At 45.1% G+C, this 24,390-nt stretch overlaps 1 protein-coding gene across 1 annotated transcript in view; it reads right to left on the reverse strand.

Annotated features, from left to right (window-relative positions):
* Positions 1 to 24,390, reverse strand: part of LOC147666704 (E3 ubiquitin-protein ligase TRIM39-like) — a 190,668-nt gene that overhangs the window by 80,048 nt on the left and 86,230 nt on the right. The window contains exon 4 of the mRNA XM_086948950.1: positions 4,583 to 4,605. Coding sequence (XP_086805076.1) covers positions 4,583 to 4,605 — 23 coding nt within the window. The remainder of the gene's footprint in view (positions 1 to 4,582; positions 4,606 to 24,390) is intronic.

The raw sequence follows: 24,390 nt of genomic DNA on the forward strand, positions 1-24,390 counted from the left end.
GCTCACATGCCTGTTGCACCCCCGGGGCACTTTCGTTGATACGGCTTCTGATGTCTGAAGTTAAGCAGTGCTCCAACGCCTTAGAGCAGCGTTTCCCAAACTGTGGTCCGCGGACCCCCAGGGGTCCGTGACACATTCCCAGGGGGTCCGCAGGTCTTGAGTGTTCCTGGTGCTTGATGTAAATTCAGAGAGATTGCTTTGTTGTGTCTCCTGCCCTAATCAGCAGCTCATTTGAATTACCTGATAGTGATCTGAATGCGCGCGCCACGGAATACACACAGGGGCAGGAGGGGTGGGCACGGTGGGCAGGCCTCAGGTGATGATGCCGGTGCCTTAAGTAAAAGTAAATATTTCCCAAGGGTTTAAAACCCTTCCTTCTCCTCTTTACTGGGATAACAGCATTCACTGCAACCGCTTGAAAGTTCTGTTCATTGGATTTTATTTTATTTCTCGTTTATGGCACCGGGACTCTGATAAACTCTTTGCTCTGACATCCTGCTGTCAGCACACATACATAAATGTCCATAGCTTCCCACACTCTGCTCTCTGTCTGAACCCTGAACGCTGGGTAGTCATTGCCGCTTGTACCTCGTCGAGATTTTAGCACGTCATCCAATATTGCGGTTTCATTAATTTTCCATGGCTGCCATTCCTGCCAACATTTCGGGATAAAACAAAATCTGTAAGATAGTGATTGGCCATCTAACTCTTCAAACAATAGACGAAGGGGCGATGCAGGGGCTACAAGAAGGGGTGAAAACACACAAAAGCCTCATTAACAAGTAAATGGTCTTTTAAAGACCTTGTGAAGTACTCCGGTGCGGCTGCAATAAAACAGTCGCCAGCCCAGGAAGCCGTCTCTGCCCGAGCTGACACACACAAGGGTGGGTGGGTGTCAAGGAGACTGGCTGAAGCCGTTTTGAGGCCATTATCAGGATCGCCTAATAGACACTGACTTCAAAGAAAAGGGACGTAAAACATTTAAAGTGGGCCCCCAGATGTACTGAAGAGGAAGCTAGAAGAACCAAGCATTATAGTCAGTAGGCCCGGCACTGTCTGCGAGTCTAGACTTTGTCAATACTTATTTTGTTCTCTGTAAAATTTCGTTAGGAGGCTACCGGGGGACAATTCGATATTAAAAAAAAATCTTTGGTTTGAAGCTTTTGTGGCAAGAAAATACACATTTATTACAGTCCCTGGAAATAAGTATTATGTGCAAATTTACAGAGTGAGATTAGCTAAAGTGGGCTGGCACACTGACTTGACTTGTGAATGGCGTAACTGTCCAACAAAGTATTACTAAAACCAAAATCTTTGCCAAAATCTTTGCAAACACGAGACCTAGAAGGAATGAAAGACTGCAAGAAAAGGGGGGGGGGGGAGAGAAAAGTGAGAGGTAAGTAGGTATTATGAAAGAAGGTCGACTTTGTCAAGAAATGGAAATGGAAATGGAAATGGAATGGAAATGGAAATGGAAAAGAAATTTCTAAAGCGCACTGCGGCCAAGCGGCTTCCTGGCGGAGACGGAAAGGTGGGCGAGTAATGTCTGGGGAGAAGGGAAACAAGGGCAGAAAGGGACAGGGGGTGAACAGAAGAAGATAATGATGAACAAGCGCGGCGCAATTTCTGTGTAATTTTGAGTGACATTCAAATACTATGAGTGACATTTATTTGTGAGAAAAAATCAAGCATTAATAGACTATCATAAGCACTTGCCTACTTTAAACTGAAACAGTGTGAGTTCCTGGCACTGGGTTCCAACCTCGGGCAATACCTTCTCCAGTGCACACACTCAAGTGGACTCTGCTGGGAGAGCTCAAATGCCTTCTGAGAGCCTATGCCTTTATAATGTGTCCCTGTGTGCCTTTTGAGCACCAGGCTGCAGCTCAATCCCCTCTCCCCCAGCAGCACAACACAGAGCACTCCGACACAGGCATACCAGTGTCCAAAAATCAGACGGAAGAGTTGGTATAAATAAGAAAAGCATAGGAGGTATAGAAGCACCTGAGAAAGGAGGCATGTTTTGTCTTTGTGTTTAGAGTCTGCCCGAGACACAGCAAGATTTCAAAAAAAATGTGACACTTCCTTTCTTTACATTTCAATTGAGCAGGACACTTTTAAAGAAATGCACAGTAAAAACAAAGGCATTTCCTTCTTTTCATTTCTGCGTGCAAACCTGCTTGTCCTTTCTGCTCAATTGAAAGGATTCAAACACGTTGCTGGGCTTGCTGTGGATTTACTACAAGCAAGCGTGAAACTCTTGTTCCTTCCTTCCCCTCTTGGTTACTTTTCAACAAGAGTGGCAGCTGGGTATTGAGTCTTATTCCCGAGGTGGTGCATGTGACGTCATCTGATTAGCATTAGCATGTGTATTTTTTGCAAATAACTGTTTTTATTTTTTTTAATTTAAATTGTACAAATTGCTTGGGGGTCCCCGGCTTCCAGTAGTGATCCAGTGGGGGTCCTCAGGAGTCAAAGGTTTGGGAACCACTGCCTTAGAGGATAGCAAAACATTGTTTCTGCTGTGGCTCGAGAAACAGGAGCAGAAACCAACAGGCTTTGCTATTCAACTTATGTGAGGTTTCACGCTTCAGCTTCTTTAGATGTCCTTTCCAGATCTGAGTGATCGGGCCTTTTTATCCACGCACAATATTTTCCATTTGAGAAACCTATAGGCAAATGAAAATCCTCTCATCCATAGGCTACCCTGCAATATGTTGGTATATTTCTTCTGAGACAAGCAGTACATTAGGCCGCTCACCACTTTCGGTACAAAAGGGGGTGGTGATGGACTGAGCATGAGGCACAGGGTCAGACTGATTTGCATATAGCCATGTCTGAACTGGGGTGGCAGAGTGGGCTAAAGAACGGTGATGGATTAAACCCAGATCAGTTGACTGGGGGTGAGTGTTTGATTGATTCAGATGCTCCGTCCAACACCACCCCCTTTTGTACCGCTCACCACTTTCAGCAAATTGGGAGAGATCACATTTTTTGCATGATCTAATTTCTGCAAGGCCCCACAGAATGCCGGTAGAAACTCCGATAGTTGATCCATACATTACTGGCAGAGTGAACCACTGTCTTTCTCCAACAGCCAGCAAGATAATAACGAGGCATGGTCTGATATCTCTCCAGGTCAGTATTGCAAATTCAGCCATGGGGTGTGCCTAGAATTCAGTAGCAGAGGAGAGTGTCTCGCCCGGGAAAATGGTAGTCACCATGTCAGTAGCAGGCATGAAGGGGGGTGGAGTGGCAGTAGAGCCGCCCCTGTCTACAGTGCGGGCCTCAGGCTTTCCCACTCCTCTCGGTAGCCCCGCCTCAGGCTTTGCAACACAGGCCACCCAGCCCTCATCTTGAGGTGCTGTGGCATCTAGCATGCACACAAATCCTTAGCGGAGTGGCCCTGGGAAGCACAAAGATGGGCAAGTGGTCTCCTCAGGCGCATAAGACACACCTGGCTCAATCAGCATGACGAGACAGGAGCCACCAGCAGCAGAATGGACTGGGATAGAGGACTGGGCTGCGGGGCTCCATAGAGAGCACTTGTAATGTTGGCCAGTGAGGCTGCAGACCCTTGTGATAATCTTTTATAAACAGAATAGGTTGCCGTTGCACTCAAGACAGTGTGTATAATGTTAAGTAACACAATCCACCAAGCATATGACAAAATGACAGAATTATCAAAACAAAAGAACTCTCAATAAGTAGATCTTGGAGTCTTTAATGTTGTAAACAGCCAGCCGACACGTGTTTCATCGCACTCGCGATTCCTCAGGGCTGAAATGAACAAAGGATGACAATGGAGCAAGTCTCTCACAAAGATATATTATACCATAAGACCTGGTTACATGGTCTTGCATGCACAGTAGTTGCTACTACCAGTGTACTAAACCGACCATGCTTTCATGTTTGATCATATGCATAAGCTTTCTAAAACACACTCTTTTTCAAGGGAATCACACTTTTGCCCAATTAAATGTTGCACTCAAGAAAATCAATATGCAGACAGAGCCAATGTACCTTTCAGTGTAATGCTTCTTAAAGATTTTCTTCTATAGATCACTTAAGGTCAAACACAACTGCAGTGTCAAGCCAGCCTTAAAAATGTGACCGTTCAAAAAGCTGCGATAACTTGCTGTTTATGTGTTGTTCCAAATATTTAGTCGTTTATATGCATACTGTATGTACTATGCACTATTTGTCAATATCGGGTATTTATTTGATTTAATGAAAAATGAGCTCAATGTATTAGATGGGCTTTGCATTATTCTTCGTACTGGAAGATCTACCGAATTTTGTGAAATATATAACTTATTTTTAACCACGCTAAAGTAACGCATTAACTTATTAACTGAGCATGAGGCATACGCTTGTTTCTATTGTAGGAATCGAGAACTCTATCTGTTAAATGGAATTCTGACAACACAAAACATTCATTGAATGAAGTGTGTAGAATGACAACGATAAAATCACAGAACGTTTGTACAGTATCCCTGAACACCATGTCTGTGAAATGTTTGGGTGTCATACCAATGCTATAATATACCGAAGTAAAGAATTCTGGGAAAATAACACTTACTTGTTCAGGGTGAGTTTGAAGTCCTAAAAAACAGAAATACAACAAAAAGATGTTCAGTGCGGTAGAACAGGATATAAACGCCCACATGTTTTGATTTAAATTCAAATGCTATATTTCTATGCCATCACACTGTTATATCCGTCTGACACTGGGGAAATACAAATGGGAAGATTATGAACAGACATGCCGATTGGCAGTATGGTGCAGCATTTGACAAATAACAAGGTGAGCTTGTATCGTTTTCACTGTCAGCCTTTTCTTCAAAGGTAGAAGAGACTCCAACCAGGTCACTTTTGTGGCAAGACTGGAGGCTAGTATTATGCATAAGTTCTTTTATTCACTACTCTGCAGCGTTGCACAGCAAACACAAGACTTTTAGAACCCAATAGGACCACAACATCAAATACACTACGGCTTCCATCTTCATACTCTTTTGTTTGCTGCTTTGTGGCAGATAAGTATTTGCTACCTTAATATTTCATTGTCAGGCCTTAGATTTATGGCTGTGAGATTATGTTTAAGGTCATGTATTTTTGATGGTGGATTTGTATTTAGGGTTGCTGTGTTTTCTTCTCCTGATTTTCTGGGGCATTGGTTAACACTGAAATATATTAAGTAGAAAAGGGTATGGCAAGTCTGGTTAGGGCTTTTTATGTTTCAAACTAAAAAAATGTAAAGACAATGTTAAATTAGAGCATAAACACGAGAAACCTACTTGAATCAAAATTTTGAAATGCGTTTGATCTAGCCATACATGAAATATTCCATAGAGGTCACTGAAGGCAAAGGCTTCACAAATTGCTTAAAGCGAATATTTTTGCAAACTTTATAGATGTTGTTAACTTAAAAAAAAAGCCCAATTGGTAGATGTCCTACTGCATGAAGGACAGCAGGAGTCAAACAGTCATTGTGGGTTTATATTGCAGGAGGATCGTTTTACAATAGTCACAATTAATTGTACAGCGGAATGACGAGTAAATAGAGCCTCAAACAGCATAATATATATCCTACACACATACAAAAAACACCCAGGACCTTCCCCTCATCTGTTTCCTCCTTCCAAGAAAGCATGCCAAAGCTACTAAACTGTTCAGATCACGATGCCATTCACCACAGTATACTTACTGCACGCCAAAGACTCCAGAATGCTGAAGCCCAACAAACACAACTCCTGATGAATCACAAATGTTCCTGTTGAGCAGCTGCATTGAGTACATCAGCAACCAGGCAACTAACCCCCATGACACAGCCGACATGAATACACTACCCACTATGTTCCTATGTTGATAAGGAAAACGAACACTCATTTATCAGAAAAACAACCAGCAAGTCAACAACAAGAGCACACTTCAGAACTGAACAAAATTCACAGATTAATCCACAAACTGGAAAGCTATTTGAGGCCGACGACAAAAGTGAAGCTCCCCTTAAAACATTATAACTGCACATATACCTTACGTGAGGCCATTTGTAACCGAAATTTCAAATACATAAACCTCAATCAACACGCTGATCTTCTAAAAAAGTTAACTGTTCCTAAACATCTAAACCAGCACCATTTCAGCAGGCAAAACCACTAAATCGAGAGGCATGCCTAAATGGTATTAAGACAAGTCACCTACTCAGCTCCTCAACTTCTTCACCTCTCTAAAGGTTACATCTAAAGGAAAACATATTCAGACCCTCCATCCCGCAAACTCCATTCCAGAATCAAATTCTTGCATTTTTGCAATTATGAATGCTTCTTTCACACATGGAATCTCAGAGAAGGTCATTGTTGTGTCCTGACTCAAAGAAGACAGACACGATTCTTCATGTTTCAAGGAGCTTTATTACTTACATCCTTCCCTGTCCCTGTCCCTACTCTATCTGTCCCTTTCCTGCCTACACTCCTCCTCTTCCCCTGGTCCCCGGCTAACTCCACCCACCCAGCTACTAGACTGCTGACTACATTACATCTCCCCCTTTCTTAACAAATGAACAAAGCAATGAATTGGTTCAGAATTCTTCAATGAGTCTTTTTGGTCGTTGAATATCTCGGCGAGGTCACAGAGACATGGTTTCAGTCTCAGTCGCAGAGTCCACCGGAGGATCTCTTGTCTGACTCCCGCTCTCTTGGTCAAACCGATCGTGGCCTTCACTGATCGACACTCTAGTCATCTTTGTGAGTGCTTCTCCCATGTCCGGAGTGCACTTCTTAAAGTGTGATACATTCCTGGTGATTCGTCGATGTTCGGACTCCGCCGTTATAATGGTGCCCTTCTGCTGGGTGACCAGTAAAGGTTCAGTTCGGAAACGGCAATCAGTCTTTCTTTGTTGGTCTTGTTTGACAATGACACAATCTCCTTCATGTAGAGACGGTGATCTGGCTCTCCTCCTTGCGTCTGCGTATGATTTCATTTTGTCCTTGTTGCGACTGTCTGCCGCCTTCACCTCTTGATGGCTACAGAGAGGCGACACCGCTCGCAGGGCTCCTTCCCAGGTCGGTATGCGAGTCCTTGTGGGGCGCCCTAGCATCAGCGTTGCAGGACATTTTCCAGTGGTTGCATGAGGGGTTGTCCTGTACGCCCTGAGGACCTCGATCAAGGCCACTTGCAAGTCCCTTTTCTCAATGGTGGCTTGTTGAAAAGTCTTTTTAAGTGTGGCCATAAAGCGTTCAATGGTGCCATTTGCCTGCGGCCATAGAGGTGTAACTCTCCTGTGTTTGAAGTTCAAGTGCTTTGCAAAGGCACTGAGCTCGTGTCCATTGAAAGGAGGTCCGTTATCTGTTTTCAGCTCTTTGGGACACCCCATGCCGCAAATACTTCATCCAACACATTGAGAGTGCTGGAAGCACTTGTTGATTACGCAAATTGAGCAATGGGGAATCGTGAGTATTCGTCAATTATGGCCAAGACATATTTTCCTGATTGCAGGGGTCCATAAAAGTCCATGGCGAGTTCTTGCCACACCCCACAAGGTAGTGTGGTCATTTGCAATGGAGCAGGAGGATCTCCACGGTTGACCAGCTGGCACGGGGGGCAGTCTTCCAGAGTTGACTCTACCATCCGATCAAGGAGGGGAAACCACACCCGCTCTCGGAGAGCTCGTTTTGTTGACACCACTCCTCTGTGGCCTTCATGAGCGAGATTGACAACGCCCTGTCGCAGTTGTCTGGGAATAACAATCCGCTGACCTCGCAGTACCAACCCATCTGTGGTAGCAGACAGTTCATCACAGACATGTCAGAAAGCTTGCATTTCCTGCTTGACAGTCGGATCACCAGCGTCATCTTCACTTTCATGCCTCCACTGGTTTGTCTGGAGCTGACGTAGCACTCTCTGTAAGATGACATCTTGTGCAGTGGCTTCCCGAATGGCTTCCATGGGAATAGCAGGTGCCTGTGCTTGATCAACCACAAAGTGGATATACTCCTCTGCAATGGAGGGCTTGGACTCAGACGACGCTTGTGGGTGTCGTGACATGTAGTCCGCTGGGTTCTCTGATTTTCCGGGCTTATGTATGATTGTGAACGTGTATTCTTGCAATCTCAGGCCCCATCGTTCAATCCTCGGTGGCATCTTAGATCTTGGATTGCCATAGATTGTGACCAGCGCCTGATGATCAGTGATCATGGTAAAGTGCTTGCCATAAATAAAGACATGAAATGTTCACACGCCCATACCACTGCATGACTCTCCTTCTCAGGTTGAGAATATGCTTTTTCAGGATCTGAAAGGCTGCGACTGGCATAAGCAACAATGCGTCTCTGATCAGAGTCCTTTTCGTATTGCGCCAGAATCGCACCTAACCCCACGGAGCTGGCATCCACTGGTATCTCTGTTTTCCGGTGAGGACTAAAGTATGAGAGATTGTCAGCCGACTCCACCGCCTGCTTAATGTCTCTGAAAGCCTGTTCACACTGGAGAGACCAGGTAAACGGTTGACCTTGTTTTGTGAGAGCCCGAAGAGGATGGCTTATTGTTGCATAGTCTTTCATATAGCGGGCACAATAGCTGGCCATGCCCAGGAATGAAATCAGTTGGCTAACATCTTGAGGGCTCTTGGTTTCATTCAGAGCAGTTATCTTGTCCGGGTCAGGTTTCATCCCGGCACCAGAGAATATGTGCCCGAAAAATTTCAGAGTGGATTGGTGGAACTCACACTTGTCTTTGTTAAGTGTCAAATTGGCTTCCAGCAAGGCATGGCATACCCGGTCTAGAGCCTTGTCATGCTCTTGAATGTTGGATCCATACACAAGGATGTCGTCACTGTAATTTAAAGTGTTGGGGATGTGATGAATGATTTGTCGAATTGCCTCCTGAAAGATTTCTGCAGCCGAGGAGACACCAAAACTCAACCGTTTGTACCTGAATAGTCCGAGGTGGGTTGCGAATGTTGTGATGTAGCGAGACTTGGCATGCAGCTCCAGCTGGTGGTAGCCCTTGTTTAAGTCCAGCTTTGAGAACACCCTCGCTCCATTTAGGGCAGAGATCATGTCGCTGAGATGTGGCCCAGGGTGGCGCTCCCTCTCTATGGCTGTGTTGGGGAGTTGCATGTCGACACACAACCTCACTTTGCCAAGGGTACCTTTCTTTGGAACGATGACTACCGGCGACACCCATGGAGTTGGACCATCAGTCCTTTCAATGATGTCTGCCGATAAAAGTTCCTGAAGTTCATCCTCTACAGCTTGCTGGAGGTGAAACAGTACGCGTCGAGGATGTTGTGCCATTGGTCCGATTTGTTCATTTATGTGAAGATGGACTTGACACCCTTTCATTTTCCCTAATCCGTGGAACAGTTTGGGAAACTTATTGATAATGTCCGGATCATCACTGACCCTATAAAGAATCTCGACAAGCCGGAGACGCTCTGCAGTTGGCAAACTGAGGAGACAGTCTGCCTCTGGGCCTTCAATGACGTGTATGAACGCTGGTATGGTTACAGTTTTATGACTGAGTGTTGTTGGAAATTTCCCCAAGCAGGGAAGTGGCTTCTTGGCCATCCATGTGAATACCCGTACGTGTGCAGGAGTCAATGGTGGTTGAGGCTTCATCCTCTCATATTCAGTGACCGGAATGTAATTTAGGGAAGCTCCGCTGTCTAACACAAATTTGGTTTCGTGGTTCCCCACACTGATATCTAGGCGTGGATATTTCTTGAGCTGGCCAGGATCTGCAATCCTGTTCGCATATTCCACGGTGTATTCAGAATCTTTGGATGTTGATCTAGAGTCTCAGGATGACGATCTCCGTTCACATTGAGACCTTCGTGACTCCCGACTGGAATGTGACGAGCCTGAGGACAACTTTGTTCTGTCTCGGACTGCTCTTATGTGATGCTTTCTGGCATAGGGGCGAGATGGCCTCGTTGTTTCACTCCTTCTCTCTTTTTGATATTCCCCACATATCGCTTCATAGTGATTCGTCCGCCCACATCTCCTGCATCGCTGACCCATGGCAGGGCATGCTTCGACGTGTGGATAGTCGTATCCGCATCTATAACACCTTTTTGTTCTTTCTGGCTTCCTTTCCCTTCGACCAGGGTCACGCCTCCTATGCTCAGTGTGTCTTTGACGTGATGATGGCTGAGATCTCCATTATTTCTCCCTTGAGTTTCGACGGCTGCTGCTGCTGCTGGCCTGTACTCGACACACCTGTTCTCGGCTTACTTGCCGTCCAGTTTCAATGCTTTTAGCGTGTTCTTCCGCCTGATCATAGATGCGAGTCATTTCTTCAATGTCATCCAATTCATGATGTTTTCTCAGCAGCCGCCTCCGGAGTATTTCAGAGTGGCATCCATCGATGATCTGTGACTTAATGGCAGCACCTGTTGAAAAAGTGTCAAACTCACAGTGCCTCGACAGTCGCCGCAGTCGGGTGATGAATGTGCTCATTGCTTCTTCTTTTCCTTGCCGTGCCTGATGAAACGCATGTCTTTCATAATCAACATTCCTTTTGTGAAGGAATTTGTTATTCAGGGCTTCACGCACCTTGTCATAGGTTCCTACTTCTGCAGGAGGAAGGTCCTTGATTATCTGACTTATGTCTCGGCCCGCTAGATTGCGGATGGCGATCAATTTTTCTTCATCTGCTGTCACCTTCGACCCCTTAATGTAGTCTTCAAAGTCCTCAAACCACTCCTGCCATCTGGGGCCCATGCTCCCTCCAGTGGTCAAAGTTAGGGGTTCTGGGGGCCGCAGATGCGACACCCCCGTCCTGGAGCACCTTATCTCTCCTTACATCCCCACTCGCTCTCTGATGTCCTCAAGCCTTCATTTGGCTATAGTTCCACGCTTCAAGAGGTCCAGAACCGGCGGCCGCTCCTTTCGTGTGCTTGCTGCCAGGTTGTGGAACTCTCTACCTGTTCATATCCATGCGATTGACAGCCTCTTGGCTTTTAGGAGAGCTGTAAAAACCTTCCTCTTTCCACTGGATCTCTAATGTTGTTGTGTTTGCTTTTCTTGGTATTGCTTTGTCCGGGTTTCTGTTCTATTAGCGCCAGGACGCCCCTTTGCTGGGGCATCTGTGCGCTCAATAAATTCGGATAACATAACATAACATAACATAACATAACATAACATAACATAACATTGGTTTGACCTCGTTTCGTTGTGGGGAGGTGTTCGGGGTCACCATTGTGATGGCACGTCCTTCCCTCTCTTTTCCTTTGACTTGGGTTAGCTTACTATTTCCTCTTTACAGGTGCTCGGACTGCTTTGATGTTTCTGCTTGTTTTGGCTTATGCTTGTTTATTATTTTCGTTTCCCATTGACTTGTGCTTGTTTGTAATATCACATTTGCTTTTGCTCGTGGTTGTTTATTATTTGTCACTTGCATCAACCTGTGCTTGTTTGTTTTCACCAGTTCATGTGTACCAATGCTTGTTTATCAATGGAGCGCCTGACTTCAAAATGGCCGCTCCCAAATTGCACAGTGATGTCCTTTTAGACTGCCTGACTCCAAGATGGCCGCTCCCTTGCAGTTCTCATTCACCACGAGGTTTGGGTTGCATTCGATTTTCAGACTCACGGGGCTCACACGGCACTCACCGGCAGCTTTCCTGGCAGACAGCAGGTCTCCTTCGGTCTCTCTCTCATGCCTCTTGTCTTCATACACCCTCAGGTAGGCTCGGGGTCAGTTCCCGATTGTCTGCATGTCGTTCCTCACGCATCGGGGGTGAGCTCCGACTTTCGGCAGTCTCAGCACGGGGTTTTTGGACTTCCCCATGTCTTTCCTCACCGCTCCAGACAGTCTTGGCCTTCAGGGCTCTTCAGTTTGGCTCCCAGCTTCTTCATTGGCCTCGCACGGCTCCCGAGCTCGCACTCACTTTCGGGCGCGAAATGGCGCCGGGTTTAAAATTTCATTTGCGCTCGGCCGCGCTTCTCTTGCATGGCTCCACGCGATCGCTGAATCGCGGAGCTGGGACACTAGCTGCTGGCCTCTTCTTTTGGGCGGCAGTTTCTTCAGGGCGCATCTGTCGCAACCGCGACTGTTCCTCGAACGATGCCCTCGGGACAGGACGCTGTTTCCAGGGCTCACAGCGAGTAGGCTGCTGATCCCACCCTCGTCGCCAGTTGTCGTGTCCTGACTCAAAGAAGACAGACACGATTCTTCATGTTTCAAGGAGCTTTATTACTTACATCCTTCCCTGTCCCTGTCCCTACTCTATCTGTCCCTTTCCTGCCTACACTCCTCCTCTTCCCCTGATCCCCGGCTAACTCCACCCACCCAGCTACTAGACTGCTGTCTACATCACAGTCATATCCTCACACTCCACAAATAACGCACAGAAAACACTGACGAAATTACCAACTGTTATCACATCAGTAATCAGGCATCTCAAATTTGTTGTGATGAAACAGGAAGAAGCATTCCCCGTAAAAATGCAAGCTCACAACAAACACTATAGTCTTCAGGCTACTTTATAAGCACAGCTGAAGCACAAAATCAATCATCCACGTTGTCGGAAGCAACGTTCATGTACTCTATTCTGGGAATTGCAGTTGGCATAATCGACCACATTGTCCAACATGACTACCTTTGAATGGACAATGATGAAAAGTTATCTTTGAAGCCTGGACTGTTGAAACTCCAATTTATCTGCCACAGTGTTGGGGGAACCATCCAAACATTCTATCATACCTCTGAAACAATGAAGGGCAGGGACCACTGCTTTGTGGAGAGTGTGAGGGGCAGGGAGGCACAAGAGAGTTGGGGTGGATGGCAAGAGGTCAGAGTAATGACTAAGTTTTCTATGATTCCCATTTCTGCTGTTCATTTGTAGCAATTGGGGGCAGATGATTTGGGGTGCCATATATACAAATATAGATGGGTAAAAAGTGAGTAACGCAGATGTTTTCCAAGTGACATCGTAGACAACTTTAGCTTCACTCTCGCCGTCTAATAGATGCCAATCTGACCCTCTGAAGCCCTCACTGAAAAACAACCACGTTAGTCACTATTACTAACTATTACCCAGTTACAATTCTATATTTTCTGACTGTATGTTGGAGGGCAGCTTTGTAGGAAAGCCTATGGAGAATTCAGTAAGTCAAAGTTTGCTATGGTGACAAGTTAGTGATAAAAGCTACAGGCTTTATTAGTTCATTGGGAAACATTATATCAGAGGCCACAAGTCAGATATATTTGCGATGAAAAGTTATGATAGAGACAGTAACCCCCCTAAAAAATATTGTGGCAGTGCTTGCTAAAGCCAATGGGCCTGTGGTGTTTTGTGATGGCATGGTGTTAAATGCTCTAGGAGCAGATAGCATAATATGCACGTTTTTAGTGTTGGTTACCTCCACTAAGGAACACTTGGATTTGAATATTTCCAATGTGATAATCCTTTTCAAGCCCTCTTCAGAAGGGTTGTGTATTGTTTGCTGTGGTAAACTAGGTGATTAGTCGTACAAGAAGTGAGGACTGTACACGTAATAGGTCCTAAATGTCCCCTTACTGGGAACCAAGCACCCTCGACTCTCCCACGGAAGCGAATCAGCGCAGTTAAGGCCTACTCAGGGGAGTTGTTATGGGCTAGTAATCACCATTCGCTGGTATGCTATAATAACACTCAATACATGATTGCCCAGTCAGTAATTTTTCTTTAGAGAAGGAAAAGTACATTTATTACACACACACACTACTAAATACTATACATTAATTTACAAATATATATAACGCAGATCAAAAATACCTTGGATTACACTATGAAATCACTATTTGACTACACAGGGTCATAACCCACAACATCACAGTGCCCTGCTACCTATACCAGACAACACAATACAAAATGACCGGGGTAACGCTTTATATAAAACAGGCCTATTGGTCTTATCAAGGCTTCACCATATTACAAGAACAACAAACCACATGTTAAAAATACAATCATTTTGTGTGTAAATGCAATGATCAATAACCATGGGTAAACACAATAATTAATGACAATTAAGCAAATAAATCTGCATCAATAATCACGGTCAACATTATTATTACAATCAACAATTTTAAAATGAAAATGTTTGTGCACTTTTTATTTACCTTCAGACCACATACAAAGCAATCATAAAAACACCCTCTAGAGGACACCACTTTCCAGCCACAGAAAATGTAACCATAGAAGCAGGCCCTAAAGAGAGCTACACTACATGTAACTTATTTATACATCTTTAGGCCATATAAAATGTAGCCACAGAACAAGCCTCTAAAGTTCACTGAACTCCCGCAATTTAGAGCAAACAGTACACCTTAGAAGTAGTTTGAACACCATGATAAAAACCCTGGGGCACCTACATTTTTTTTTAAAGACCTTTATTTTACCATAGAACTCCTACACAGCTTCAGGCCTACAACCCGTAGGGCCGGCCGCACCTTTTTCATGTATGCTTTCATGTTCAGAAGTACACATCCCATACGCCGACATCCCGGAGGTACGGCAGCGTCACATGTCAATATGTGTAATCAGTTCTTATTTCTTATACGGAGTTGCACCGGTCTGATTTTATATTTTATAACGTATTCAAGTTTAACAAGAAGTTACCACATTCGGTCATAGGTCTTAAAAGTGACAGGTGTATTTCCCCCATTCCAGTTTACATTGTTCGAGCGACTAACATATGAGAGCAGTGCCGAGACCTTCTAGTTTGCCATTACCATACTTTTCCACATTCGTGCAGGTCAGTTTAGCAATCGGGATTCACAAATTAACAGTCAATCCGCCCACCCTCCTCTCCCCTTCTCATCCTGCCCCTGGTAAATCTCTGGTTCCTTCCACATTCCCCTCACTGTCATGTTCCGAAGTCTTCGTCCCCCTCTTCCTCTGATGTCAATGAGTCATCTTCCTCCAGTGGTTCGCATATGTCTCCCCTGTATACGTTCCACTGGGTCCACAACTTATTCCATTTTCGTGGGCTTGCTCTGGTGGTGTAAACTGTCCTCTCTATTATCATGACCCTGTCCATATTCGTGCACCATTGTGTCAGTGTGGGGGTGACTACCGCTCCCCATTTTTGCGCTATATCGCGTTTTGCTATTACCATGCCAATCGTGGGCCATTGCTGACCGTACCTGGAAAGATCGTTGAGTCCCCATATATTTAACAAGCATTTCCGAGGTTCAGGGACCAAGGATACCCCCAATGTTTGTGACATAGTACGCATTATTTGCCTCCAAAATTCCTGTATTCGAGGGCATTCCCAGATCGTGTGAAACAGTGTTCCCTCCTCTCCGCATCCACGAAGGCAATACGGATGTTGCGCCCTTTGTATTGTGTGGAGCAACGTCCTCGTGTAATATACCCTGTGTAAAATTTTAAGCTGAACAAGCCTCAATTTGGACGATATGCCCACCTCTTTAGGTGATGCTAGCGCTTCATTCCATTCGGACTCGTCCATTTCTCCTATGTCCTCCACCCACTTGTCTCTTAGTTGTACTGTCGGGTCCGGTAGATTATTCAGTAATTTACGATAAGTAAGTGACGTTGCCCTGTCTGGCATGTAATCCGTGAGAAGACGATCTTCCAGGGGAGATGCTTCTGGGAGCGATGTGTCACGCGGAATGGCTGTCAATAGAGCGTGTCGCACTTGTACATAACAGTATAGTTCCGTTTGCCTCAACTCATACCGTTGTCTCAGTTGGTCGAAGGGTATTATTGTGTCCTTTTCCCATTGATCTCCTATTGTGGATATTCCAATGTTATCCCAGAGCGTGAACCCCTTACTGCGCCTCAGATTGCCCAGTGCCCTTTTGTCCCACAACGGTGTGAGTTTAGTGAGACTCCCTTTCCATCCCAGTTTTGTCTGTGCTGTGTGCCATAATGATACGGTAAGTTTTGTTGGTCCTGTGAGTGTGCGCACTTTCCGCCTGTCATAAAGGGGTGCCAGCATATTGTTTGTGCCCAGTTGCGCCCTGTCCGCCCTGTAAGCCGGGTCTTCCTGCGGTGTATGAAGCCATTGATTAATGGGTTTCAGTTGGGCGGCCCAGTAGTACAGCTGTAGGTTCGGTAGCGCGATCCCCCCATCGTACCATCCTCTGTGTAGTTTTGCTTGTGCAATGCGTGCCGGCCGATTCTTCCACATGAGGCCGGCCATCAGCGCAGAAACCCGCCTAAAATATACCGGTGTTACAGGGTACGGCGTATTTTCCAGGATATACAAAAACCGGGGCAAGGACATCATCTTGTAAATGGCTGCCCTTCCTAACAATGTCAGCGGCAGCGCTGCCCAAAATTTAACACCCTGCTTCAGTCGTTCCAGCAGCGGTGCCAGGTTTTTCTGAAAAAATGTGTTTGCATCTTTAGTGACGTGAACCCCCAGGTAGCGAAACAAGGACCCTGCCATCCCGAGGGGGCAGTCCTCACAAAGTATGGGAGCCGGGCCTTGCAGGACATATATCTCCGACTTCGCCCAGTTGAGAGTGTACCCTGATATTCTACCCTGTTCGTCGCACAACGCAAGTAGCGACGGTATACTGCTCTCTGGTTCCGACAGGTATACCAGCATATCGTCCGCGTACAGCGATAAGCGGTCCTCCCATCCCTCCGCCCAGGTAATCCCTTTCAATAATGGGGTGGAGCGTATCAGATTCGCCAACGGTTCCAATGCAATCGCAAAGAGCAGCGGCGATAGCGGACAACCCTGTTGGGTCCCTCGCTCTAGCTTGAATGTTCGAGAAAGATGTACGTTTGCCACCACCTGTGCTACAGGCTAGGTGTATAGTAGCCGGACCCATGCGATGAACTTTGGGCCAAATCCCATGTGTGCCAGGACCTCGAATAGATATTGCCACTCCACCGGGGCACCTACATTTTAAGACCCTGCAGGGCTAGTATTTTAGAACAGTTCTGGGGGGAAAAAGGGGTAGCTGCCTTGCTCCTGCTCTCACTCTTTTTTGCACTGGTGGTGCCACGGCCCATTTTGGGGCAACCACAAGGCAAGACAAATATGTAAATTAGCCTACCCTGAAGCATTATGGGGCCCTCCCACCTGAGAAGCAGTGAATATCTTAACAGCAGGTCATCTGCTGTGCCTGAACATCTTTTTTATTTTTGTTTTCCTCTTTCTTTTTTGAGGGAGCCCAGTCCTACACAGGTCATGGAGTTTATTATTCAGTGACAGACCCGCTCCCCCAGTCACAGGCACAGGGAGAGGGAGCAAGGCCACCAATTAGTAAAACATAATTAATTAATAAAACACTTCTTGCCCTGACCCAGGTCCCTGGTCCACAGGAGTATTTTCACCCCATGCACTCCCGTTTCTGACTGGATCAAAGGTCACCAACCTTAACGCCTTAACCGCAGCGGTTTTTCCACCGCAGTGCGGGCGTTCTAAAGGGTGGGCGGGTCGCGTCGGCCGTGCGCAGCACCAGGGAGGTAGCGCTTGCGACGTCCAACGGCCGACGGCAGCATGCAACGGGTTAAAACAGCCAAAACTTAGCCGGCGTTGGGCCAATTTGGACAATCCTGGTCTCATTTTACTCCTGGTGGTGAGTTCTAGCCTCTATCATTTCACAGACTAAAGAGCCTAGATAATAATCTGGAGTTATAAGATGTGTCCTCCCTTCTACAATAACCTACACAACAGAGTATCCAACACATCAAACTGTTCCTCTGTTATCACTGCAGGATGGACAGTACAAATGAAGTGAAGCTAAACCCATGTCATTTGGACATAACCACAGTGGGGCTCATTACCATGTCGGGCGGACACCGTAGCTGTCTGGAACCGCCTGACTTTAGGTCAGTGGTTCTGAACTCAGGATTAGGATGTGACCGCCCATAGGGTAATTACAAACATCCATTTTTTTATAGGAAGCTTGTGCGGCAGGCAGAAAAGACCAGCAGCACAAGCGTCCATTAAAAAATGGACGTTTGTGAACATCCCTGCAACGTGTGGCATGTACCATGCATAGCACAGGGCCAGGTCCCCCAAAGTCACTTTCTCACAGACTTTCCATGTCGGAAATTGGATAGGCTGTCGGAAGCCAACATTGTGATCCCGACTGTAGAGCCAAGGCTGGTTCCGCCGTCATTACAATTCAGCTCCTCTTCCGAAAGGCTAAGTGAGCCTGTCGGAAGAGGAGGGGAAGCCCCCAGGATTTTCCCTCAAACTGCCGTCAACTTAATACAGTGGTCATGGGGAAACCTTGGATGTCAGTCAGAAAACCCCTGACAGACTGTGGGAGGCTTTCCGCCCGACATCCAAATCAGGCCGAGTGTTGTTAGGTAGACCCTCACACATCCTATTGGTGTCATGCTTCATCATCAGGTCGCATCCTGGTCCCTACAAACCAGGATGGGATCAACCATGTCCCATGGAGCACTCAGGAAAATTCTCCTGCCAGGTTCTTAAGATAAAAATAAATTGAAACACCAAGGTATTCCTTTATCCACAGTGTTTCTGGTATGATTAAAATCAAAATAATGGGGTGGGGGGTCTATAGAGTTGATGGTCCTACACCCCACCTGTTAAGTTGAGATGTTTCTGCCCTACGTGAGAGTGGCCATAGGGTCCAAGGCTTTTATTAGGAATCTGAAAATGTGCCCCAGATTATTTTTTTTGAAATGTCACTCAGTCAGTCACACAGCTTTATTCGATTTTTTTAAAACGATTCATAAAAGCACAAGTTATCTAAAAATTCCAACACAATATATACACATATATACACATTTAAAATAAGAATTAAACAGTTGCAGTGATCCGGGTAAATTCATATAAAAACGTTTATGAAACAAGCAATTCGGAAATTAAAATTAATTAATTCGTTGTTGCTACTAAAATGTTGTCCCACCATTTTCCTCTTGCTAAGACAAGCCTACAAAAATGAGGCAACAGACCAGCATACAAATGGATCCGGTAGAGTTTTTAAAAAGTACATAGCCACCCGGCACTGTCTAAAATTGTGGTACCTCAGGATTGGGAGTATTAATGTTTTCCTTTCCTCTGTATAGGTCTTGCAAAATAATACAATGTGTAGATCTGACTGTACTGCGTAGTTGTTACAGGGACAGGGTAAGAGGTCTGCTAATTTATATTTATTTTGGGGGTATCCCAGGAGTAGCGGGATCATGTTCATGCAGAAACGCAAAAGGATACATCTGTGTTGTGCATTATTTATGCGTGATAAATACTGAAAACTTTCCCACAATCTTGGTGGTACCACATCTTAAAGAATGGAGGAATAATGAATAAGTTTCTTTTCTCTTCGGACATACTTTGATCTCTTAATGAAAAAATCTGTTAATTCTTTCCTTTGAAGCCCTGTTGCAGGACTCAGGGTCCTGAAATAATTCTCCCATCCCTAACGCTTTCAGATGGATCTCTATGTAATTTAACCATCTAATTATTTTATAATAATCTAATTTACAACAGTCCTTGATAATGGTTTGTGTCAAATCCACTGTAGACCTCCGCCATACTGAAAGCCACAACAAGACTGGAGCCAGTCTTAGGTTGTCGCTCAAATAAGGAAGCCCCAATTCACATAGTAAAATATGATTTGGGGCTGATAGAAGAAAGACACACGGTTTTTAGAAAAGGAGTCTTCCATTTGTTGTAGCGGTGCAACACCAGCCATACCCCACACTCCTGCCACATATAGTGCAGCGGACTTTGTTTTAGCTGAATATATATTCTTAATTGCATCCAGTGGGCTGCCTCCCAACTTCATAGCAAATCTTTTGACAGCGTTAGCACTCCTTTGTATGCCCTGGGCTCTTGCTGCCACTTAATTTGACCATGAGTGGTCTTTATCAAAAAGCACTCCAAGGTATGAAAAGGGGTTGACTGTCTCGATTTTCTTGCCTGCCAACTGGGGATGATTCTCACCTCTTGCGGCTCCAGACACGACTATAAATGATTTCGATTCATTGACCTTCAGGTCAATAGAGGCCATAAAGGCGGAGTAGGCTGTGATTAGCGTTTGTAGGGCTAAGTCCGATTTGGCCATCAATACCGCGTCATCAGCATACGCCAGAATCGGAAGGGGGATATTTAGCCACATCCACCGGTAGAGCAGACAGGGCGGACTCTACCCCATTCTTACAGATTGATAAAAGGAACAGGGCAAGAACACAACCCTGTCTTACTCCCTTTTCGACTTTAAAGAGGCAAGTGCACTCCCCCTTCCTGCCATATCTTACACAGGCAGTGGCATTGGCGTACAACTGGTGTATAAAACCAATTATTGGTGGATTGATACGCATGCCCTCCATCATGGACCACAACCTCGGGTGTGACACACAATCAAAGGCCGAGGTTAGGTCCATGAAGGCCATGTACAGTTTTCCGGCTTTTGCCTTAGTGTATTTCCGTATAGTTAGGTAGAGGTTTAAACACTTATCAACCGTCCCCATTCCACTATGAAACCCGTATTGCACCTTCATAAAAATATTGTGCGATTCGGCCCAGTCCTCCCATTTGGCCAAGAGTACCCATCCCATAAGTTTGGCAGTAGTGTCTAGGAGGGATATGGGACCATAGTTCTTTGGGGATCCCCTGTCACCTTTTTTTTAAAAATGGACAAAATTAGACTCTGGTTCCTACTATCTGGATACTATTAAAATGTTTGTAAGTAAAGGCCCCCACATATTATAATTCTGCTGAAAGAGGTCAATTGGAACTCCATCTGGCCCAGGCGCCTTACCTGGGGTGCAGGCTTCCAACACCTTTCTTATCTCTAATACAGAGAAAGTTAACCATCCCTGTAGTAAAATTTCTGGGGAGGATAACAGTGAAGTTGGACGGGTTGCTAAACCAAGTATTTCTTCATAGTGCCTCTTGCTCTAAATGCACGTCTAATGTAGGGTCCTTGATGTCTTTAAAATGTAGGGCATTCACGATTTTCCAGAAATCTTAACTACTGCCTGAGGTAGCTGCTTCCTTGAGATCTCCCCATGCCTGTGCCCTAAGATCTTTTTCCCTTGCCCTCCTCGCAAATTTATAATCTTTGCGTAGCACACAGATTATAGAGCAATCTCTAGAATACGTATTTAGAGTTTTAACAAGGGCTTTTTCTGCTTTTGTACAGGCTGCATCAAACCACCCCATTTTGACTGTCGCATTAGCGGACTTTACCCGTGTGAGTCCTTTTTTTTTAATACTTTTTCCAAAAGAGCAAAAACTGGGTGACCAAGAAATGAGGTGATGAATTCTCTTCCAGACAAGCTAATATTTGATCCTTTATTTGAGCTATAATTTCAGGGTCTAAATGTAATCTTTGTGCTTGTGACCACTTCAGTTGATAACCGTTTTTTCGAGACACATTACACCTTCTACAACCCTATTGTACTCTCTAGGTTCAAATAAGATACTTAGGTAAATAGATAACATCCCGTTATCACTATAAGAAGAGAATCGGGTACACGTATGGACAACTTTCCCATGTAAATGTGCTGAGGCTAAAATATGGTCTATATTAGACTCTTGGGTACCCCTTCTAAAAGTGGACCCTTGCCCTTCCTCTTCTGATACATTTTTTAAGGACTAGTTCCTCTTATATAACAAACTATTCAAAACCTCACCATACTCAGTATATGTGAAGTGTAAAAAAAAAAGAGGTTATTGTAGGAGATTTCTACTCCGCATTGCCTTGTGCCATTAAACTTACTAAGATGTTATGTTATGTTATGTTATTTATTATTTATTAAGCGCACATACGCCCGGGGGCTTCTTGGCGCTGGTGAGAGAGTCAACATAACAGTACATAAAAGAAATACAATCACTGTTTACCATAAGCCTGAGAGAAAAGAAAAGTTTTAAATGCCTTCCTGAAAGCAAGAAGATCCTTACTATGTCGCAGAGTCAGAGGGAGGGAGTTCCACAATGAGGCGGCTAAAAATTGAAAACTGCTACCTCCCTGACGTTTCTTTTTGAAACGAGGGACCTCAAGAAGGTCTTTGTGGATGGATCTCAAACTGCGCAAGGGTTTGTATTTGCGCAGTAACAATCTAAGGAACATAGGACCCTTACCTTCCAGAGCCTTAAACACAATACAGCCCACCTTAAATGTGGCTCTCTGTTCCACAGGCAGCCAGTGCAAAATCTCTAGTCCGTGTCTAATTGATTCCCACTTAGGGACTTTGCAAATAAGTCTTGCAGCTTGATTTTGCAAGTATTGCAGTCTTTTGAGTTGGCCGATAGGCGCCCCCAGGTAGAGGCCATTTGAGAAATCAATATGAGACAGGACTAGGGCACTAACTGTTTGAATTAAGGCCAGACCTGTGAGGAGATGTGCGATTTTTTTAATCTTCCTCAGCTGAAAGAACCCCGAGGAAACCACAGTTCCGATTTGACTTGCCAAGGTGAGATCCTCGCTAAGAGTCACTCCCAAACTTTTTACCGTGCGGGATTTTTTTGGGGGAGAGCCCATATCCGACGGCCAAAAGCTGGGACTCCAACTGATCTCACTCTTCCCAGGTAAGATAAGCTCTGTTTTTCCCGGGTTTAACTTGAGGTGGTTTAGGGACATCCACCTCTGGATAAGAGACATAGTTGCTCGGAATTCCTCAGCAGCATTGTGAGAGTTTAGTACAAAAACCAACTGCAGGTCGTCTGCATAATTATATACATCAACCTTAAACTCTCGTAAAGAGAACAGCAAAGGCCGCATATACAAATTAAATAATAAGGGAGACAAGGAGGATCCTTGAGGAACCCCACAAAAAGAAATTTTTTTTGGGGCTGTAAAAGAACCCAGTCGAACCGATTGGGTACGTCCTGAAATAAAGGACTTGAGCCAGGCCAAGGCCAAGTCCCGAAGGCCGGCCTGTTCGACACGGTTGACCAAGATGTTGTAGTCAACCGTGTCGAACGCAGCAGACAGATCCAATAACACCAGTGCCTGGTGCAGGTCCCTGTCTGCGTTAGACCTTAAGGTGTTCTGAACAGCCAGTATCACTGCCTCAGTCGAGTGACCAGGCCGGAACCCTGCCTGGTTAGGTTGTAAATAGCCAGAGGCTTCCACAAAACTTGATAGGCAGTTGGTTACGTGCGCCTCCAATATTTTAGATAAATAGGGCAGTAACGATATTGGCCTGTAGTTAGAGAGGTCTGAGGAATCAATACCAGGTTTCTTTTTTAAAGGGATCAGTAAGGCCTGTTTAAAGCTATTAGGAACATTCCCTGACTTAAGGGAGTTATTAAGCAATGGAATCAGGCTACTTGGGAGTGCCCGACCTATTTCTCTCATTACTTGGGGAGGGCAGGCATCCTGAGGAGATCCTGATTTAACTCTCGTGAGCAAATCTTGAAAGGTTTGATCAGTGATTAAAGGAAAAGAATGCAAAGTAAGAGGGTTAAAAAAGGTGTCGTCTATCAGGACACAAACTGGCAGCTTGGATAGAGTATCCTTGATCAACACTATTTTATCATTAAAATAGTCGTTCAATGAGTTGCAGAGCAGTTGTGAGGGGACAACCGGGGGGGAAGTTCTCTCATCATTGCACAGCTCATTCACAATCCTGAAAATTTCTTTCGACTTGTTAGTCGCATTAAGTATTTTAGAAGAGAAATAAGCAGTTTTGTGAGTGTGCAATGTCTTTTGGTAGGCTTTACGAGCTAGACAATATGCTATCCTTGCTTCGGGACAGTAGTTGGTACGCCATGTTCTCTCTTGCTGCCTCACTTCAAGTTTTAATTTTCTCAACTCCGGTGTGAACCACTTATGCGCGTCCGCGCCGCGTGAGTTGTCAAAGCGAGTGAGGGGAACACAGACATTAATGGCTGAGGTTAGCCAATCTTGAAGCCTACAATCGGCTATCTCCACATCTAAACTCTGCTCTGGCAAAGTAGACTTTAACAAATTTAAAAAAACTGACATGTCCAACGAGGACCATTTCCGAGTCAGACTGGTAGCCTTCAGCTTAAATTGAGGAGCTTTCGCAACACAAAATGAGAAACTAATAAAAAAATGGTCAGACCAGCTGCAGGGTTTAATATCAGTAACATTAATAGTCAAATTCAATGACCAAAGTTGATCGAGACTATGGCCCTTTTGATGGGTCTGAGTATGTATATGTTGTATAAGATTCAGATCACTCAGAAGGTCCCTCGTCTCACCAGCTTGGGGGTCTAATGGTATACTATCAAACCAGAGATTTAAATCCCCAATCAGGAGTAGTTTAGAATTATTGGTGGCTAGCATGGCCAGTTGCTCCGCAAGAATAGCAGGAAACGTGGTCATAATTTGGGGAGGGCGGTATAGTAGAACCACCACGAGTGTCCCATTGACAGTATCCAGCTTAGCAACAATATTCTCCACATTAGGAATATCTAAGGAGGGAAGTTGTCTGAGCTGATGTTTCTTATTGGAGATAATGGCCACCCCGCC

This window comes from Lissotriton vulgaris, unplaced genomic scaffold (genome assembly GCF_964263255.1).
Source record: "Lissotriton vulgaris unplaced genomic scaffold, aLisVul1.2 SCAFFOLD_1901, whole genome shotgun sequence".
NCBI classification, from domain to species: domain Eukaryota; kingdom Metazoa; phylum Chordata; class Amphibia; order Caudata; family Salamandridae; genus Lissotriton; species Lissotriton vulgaris.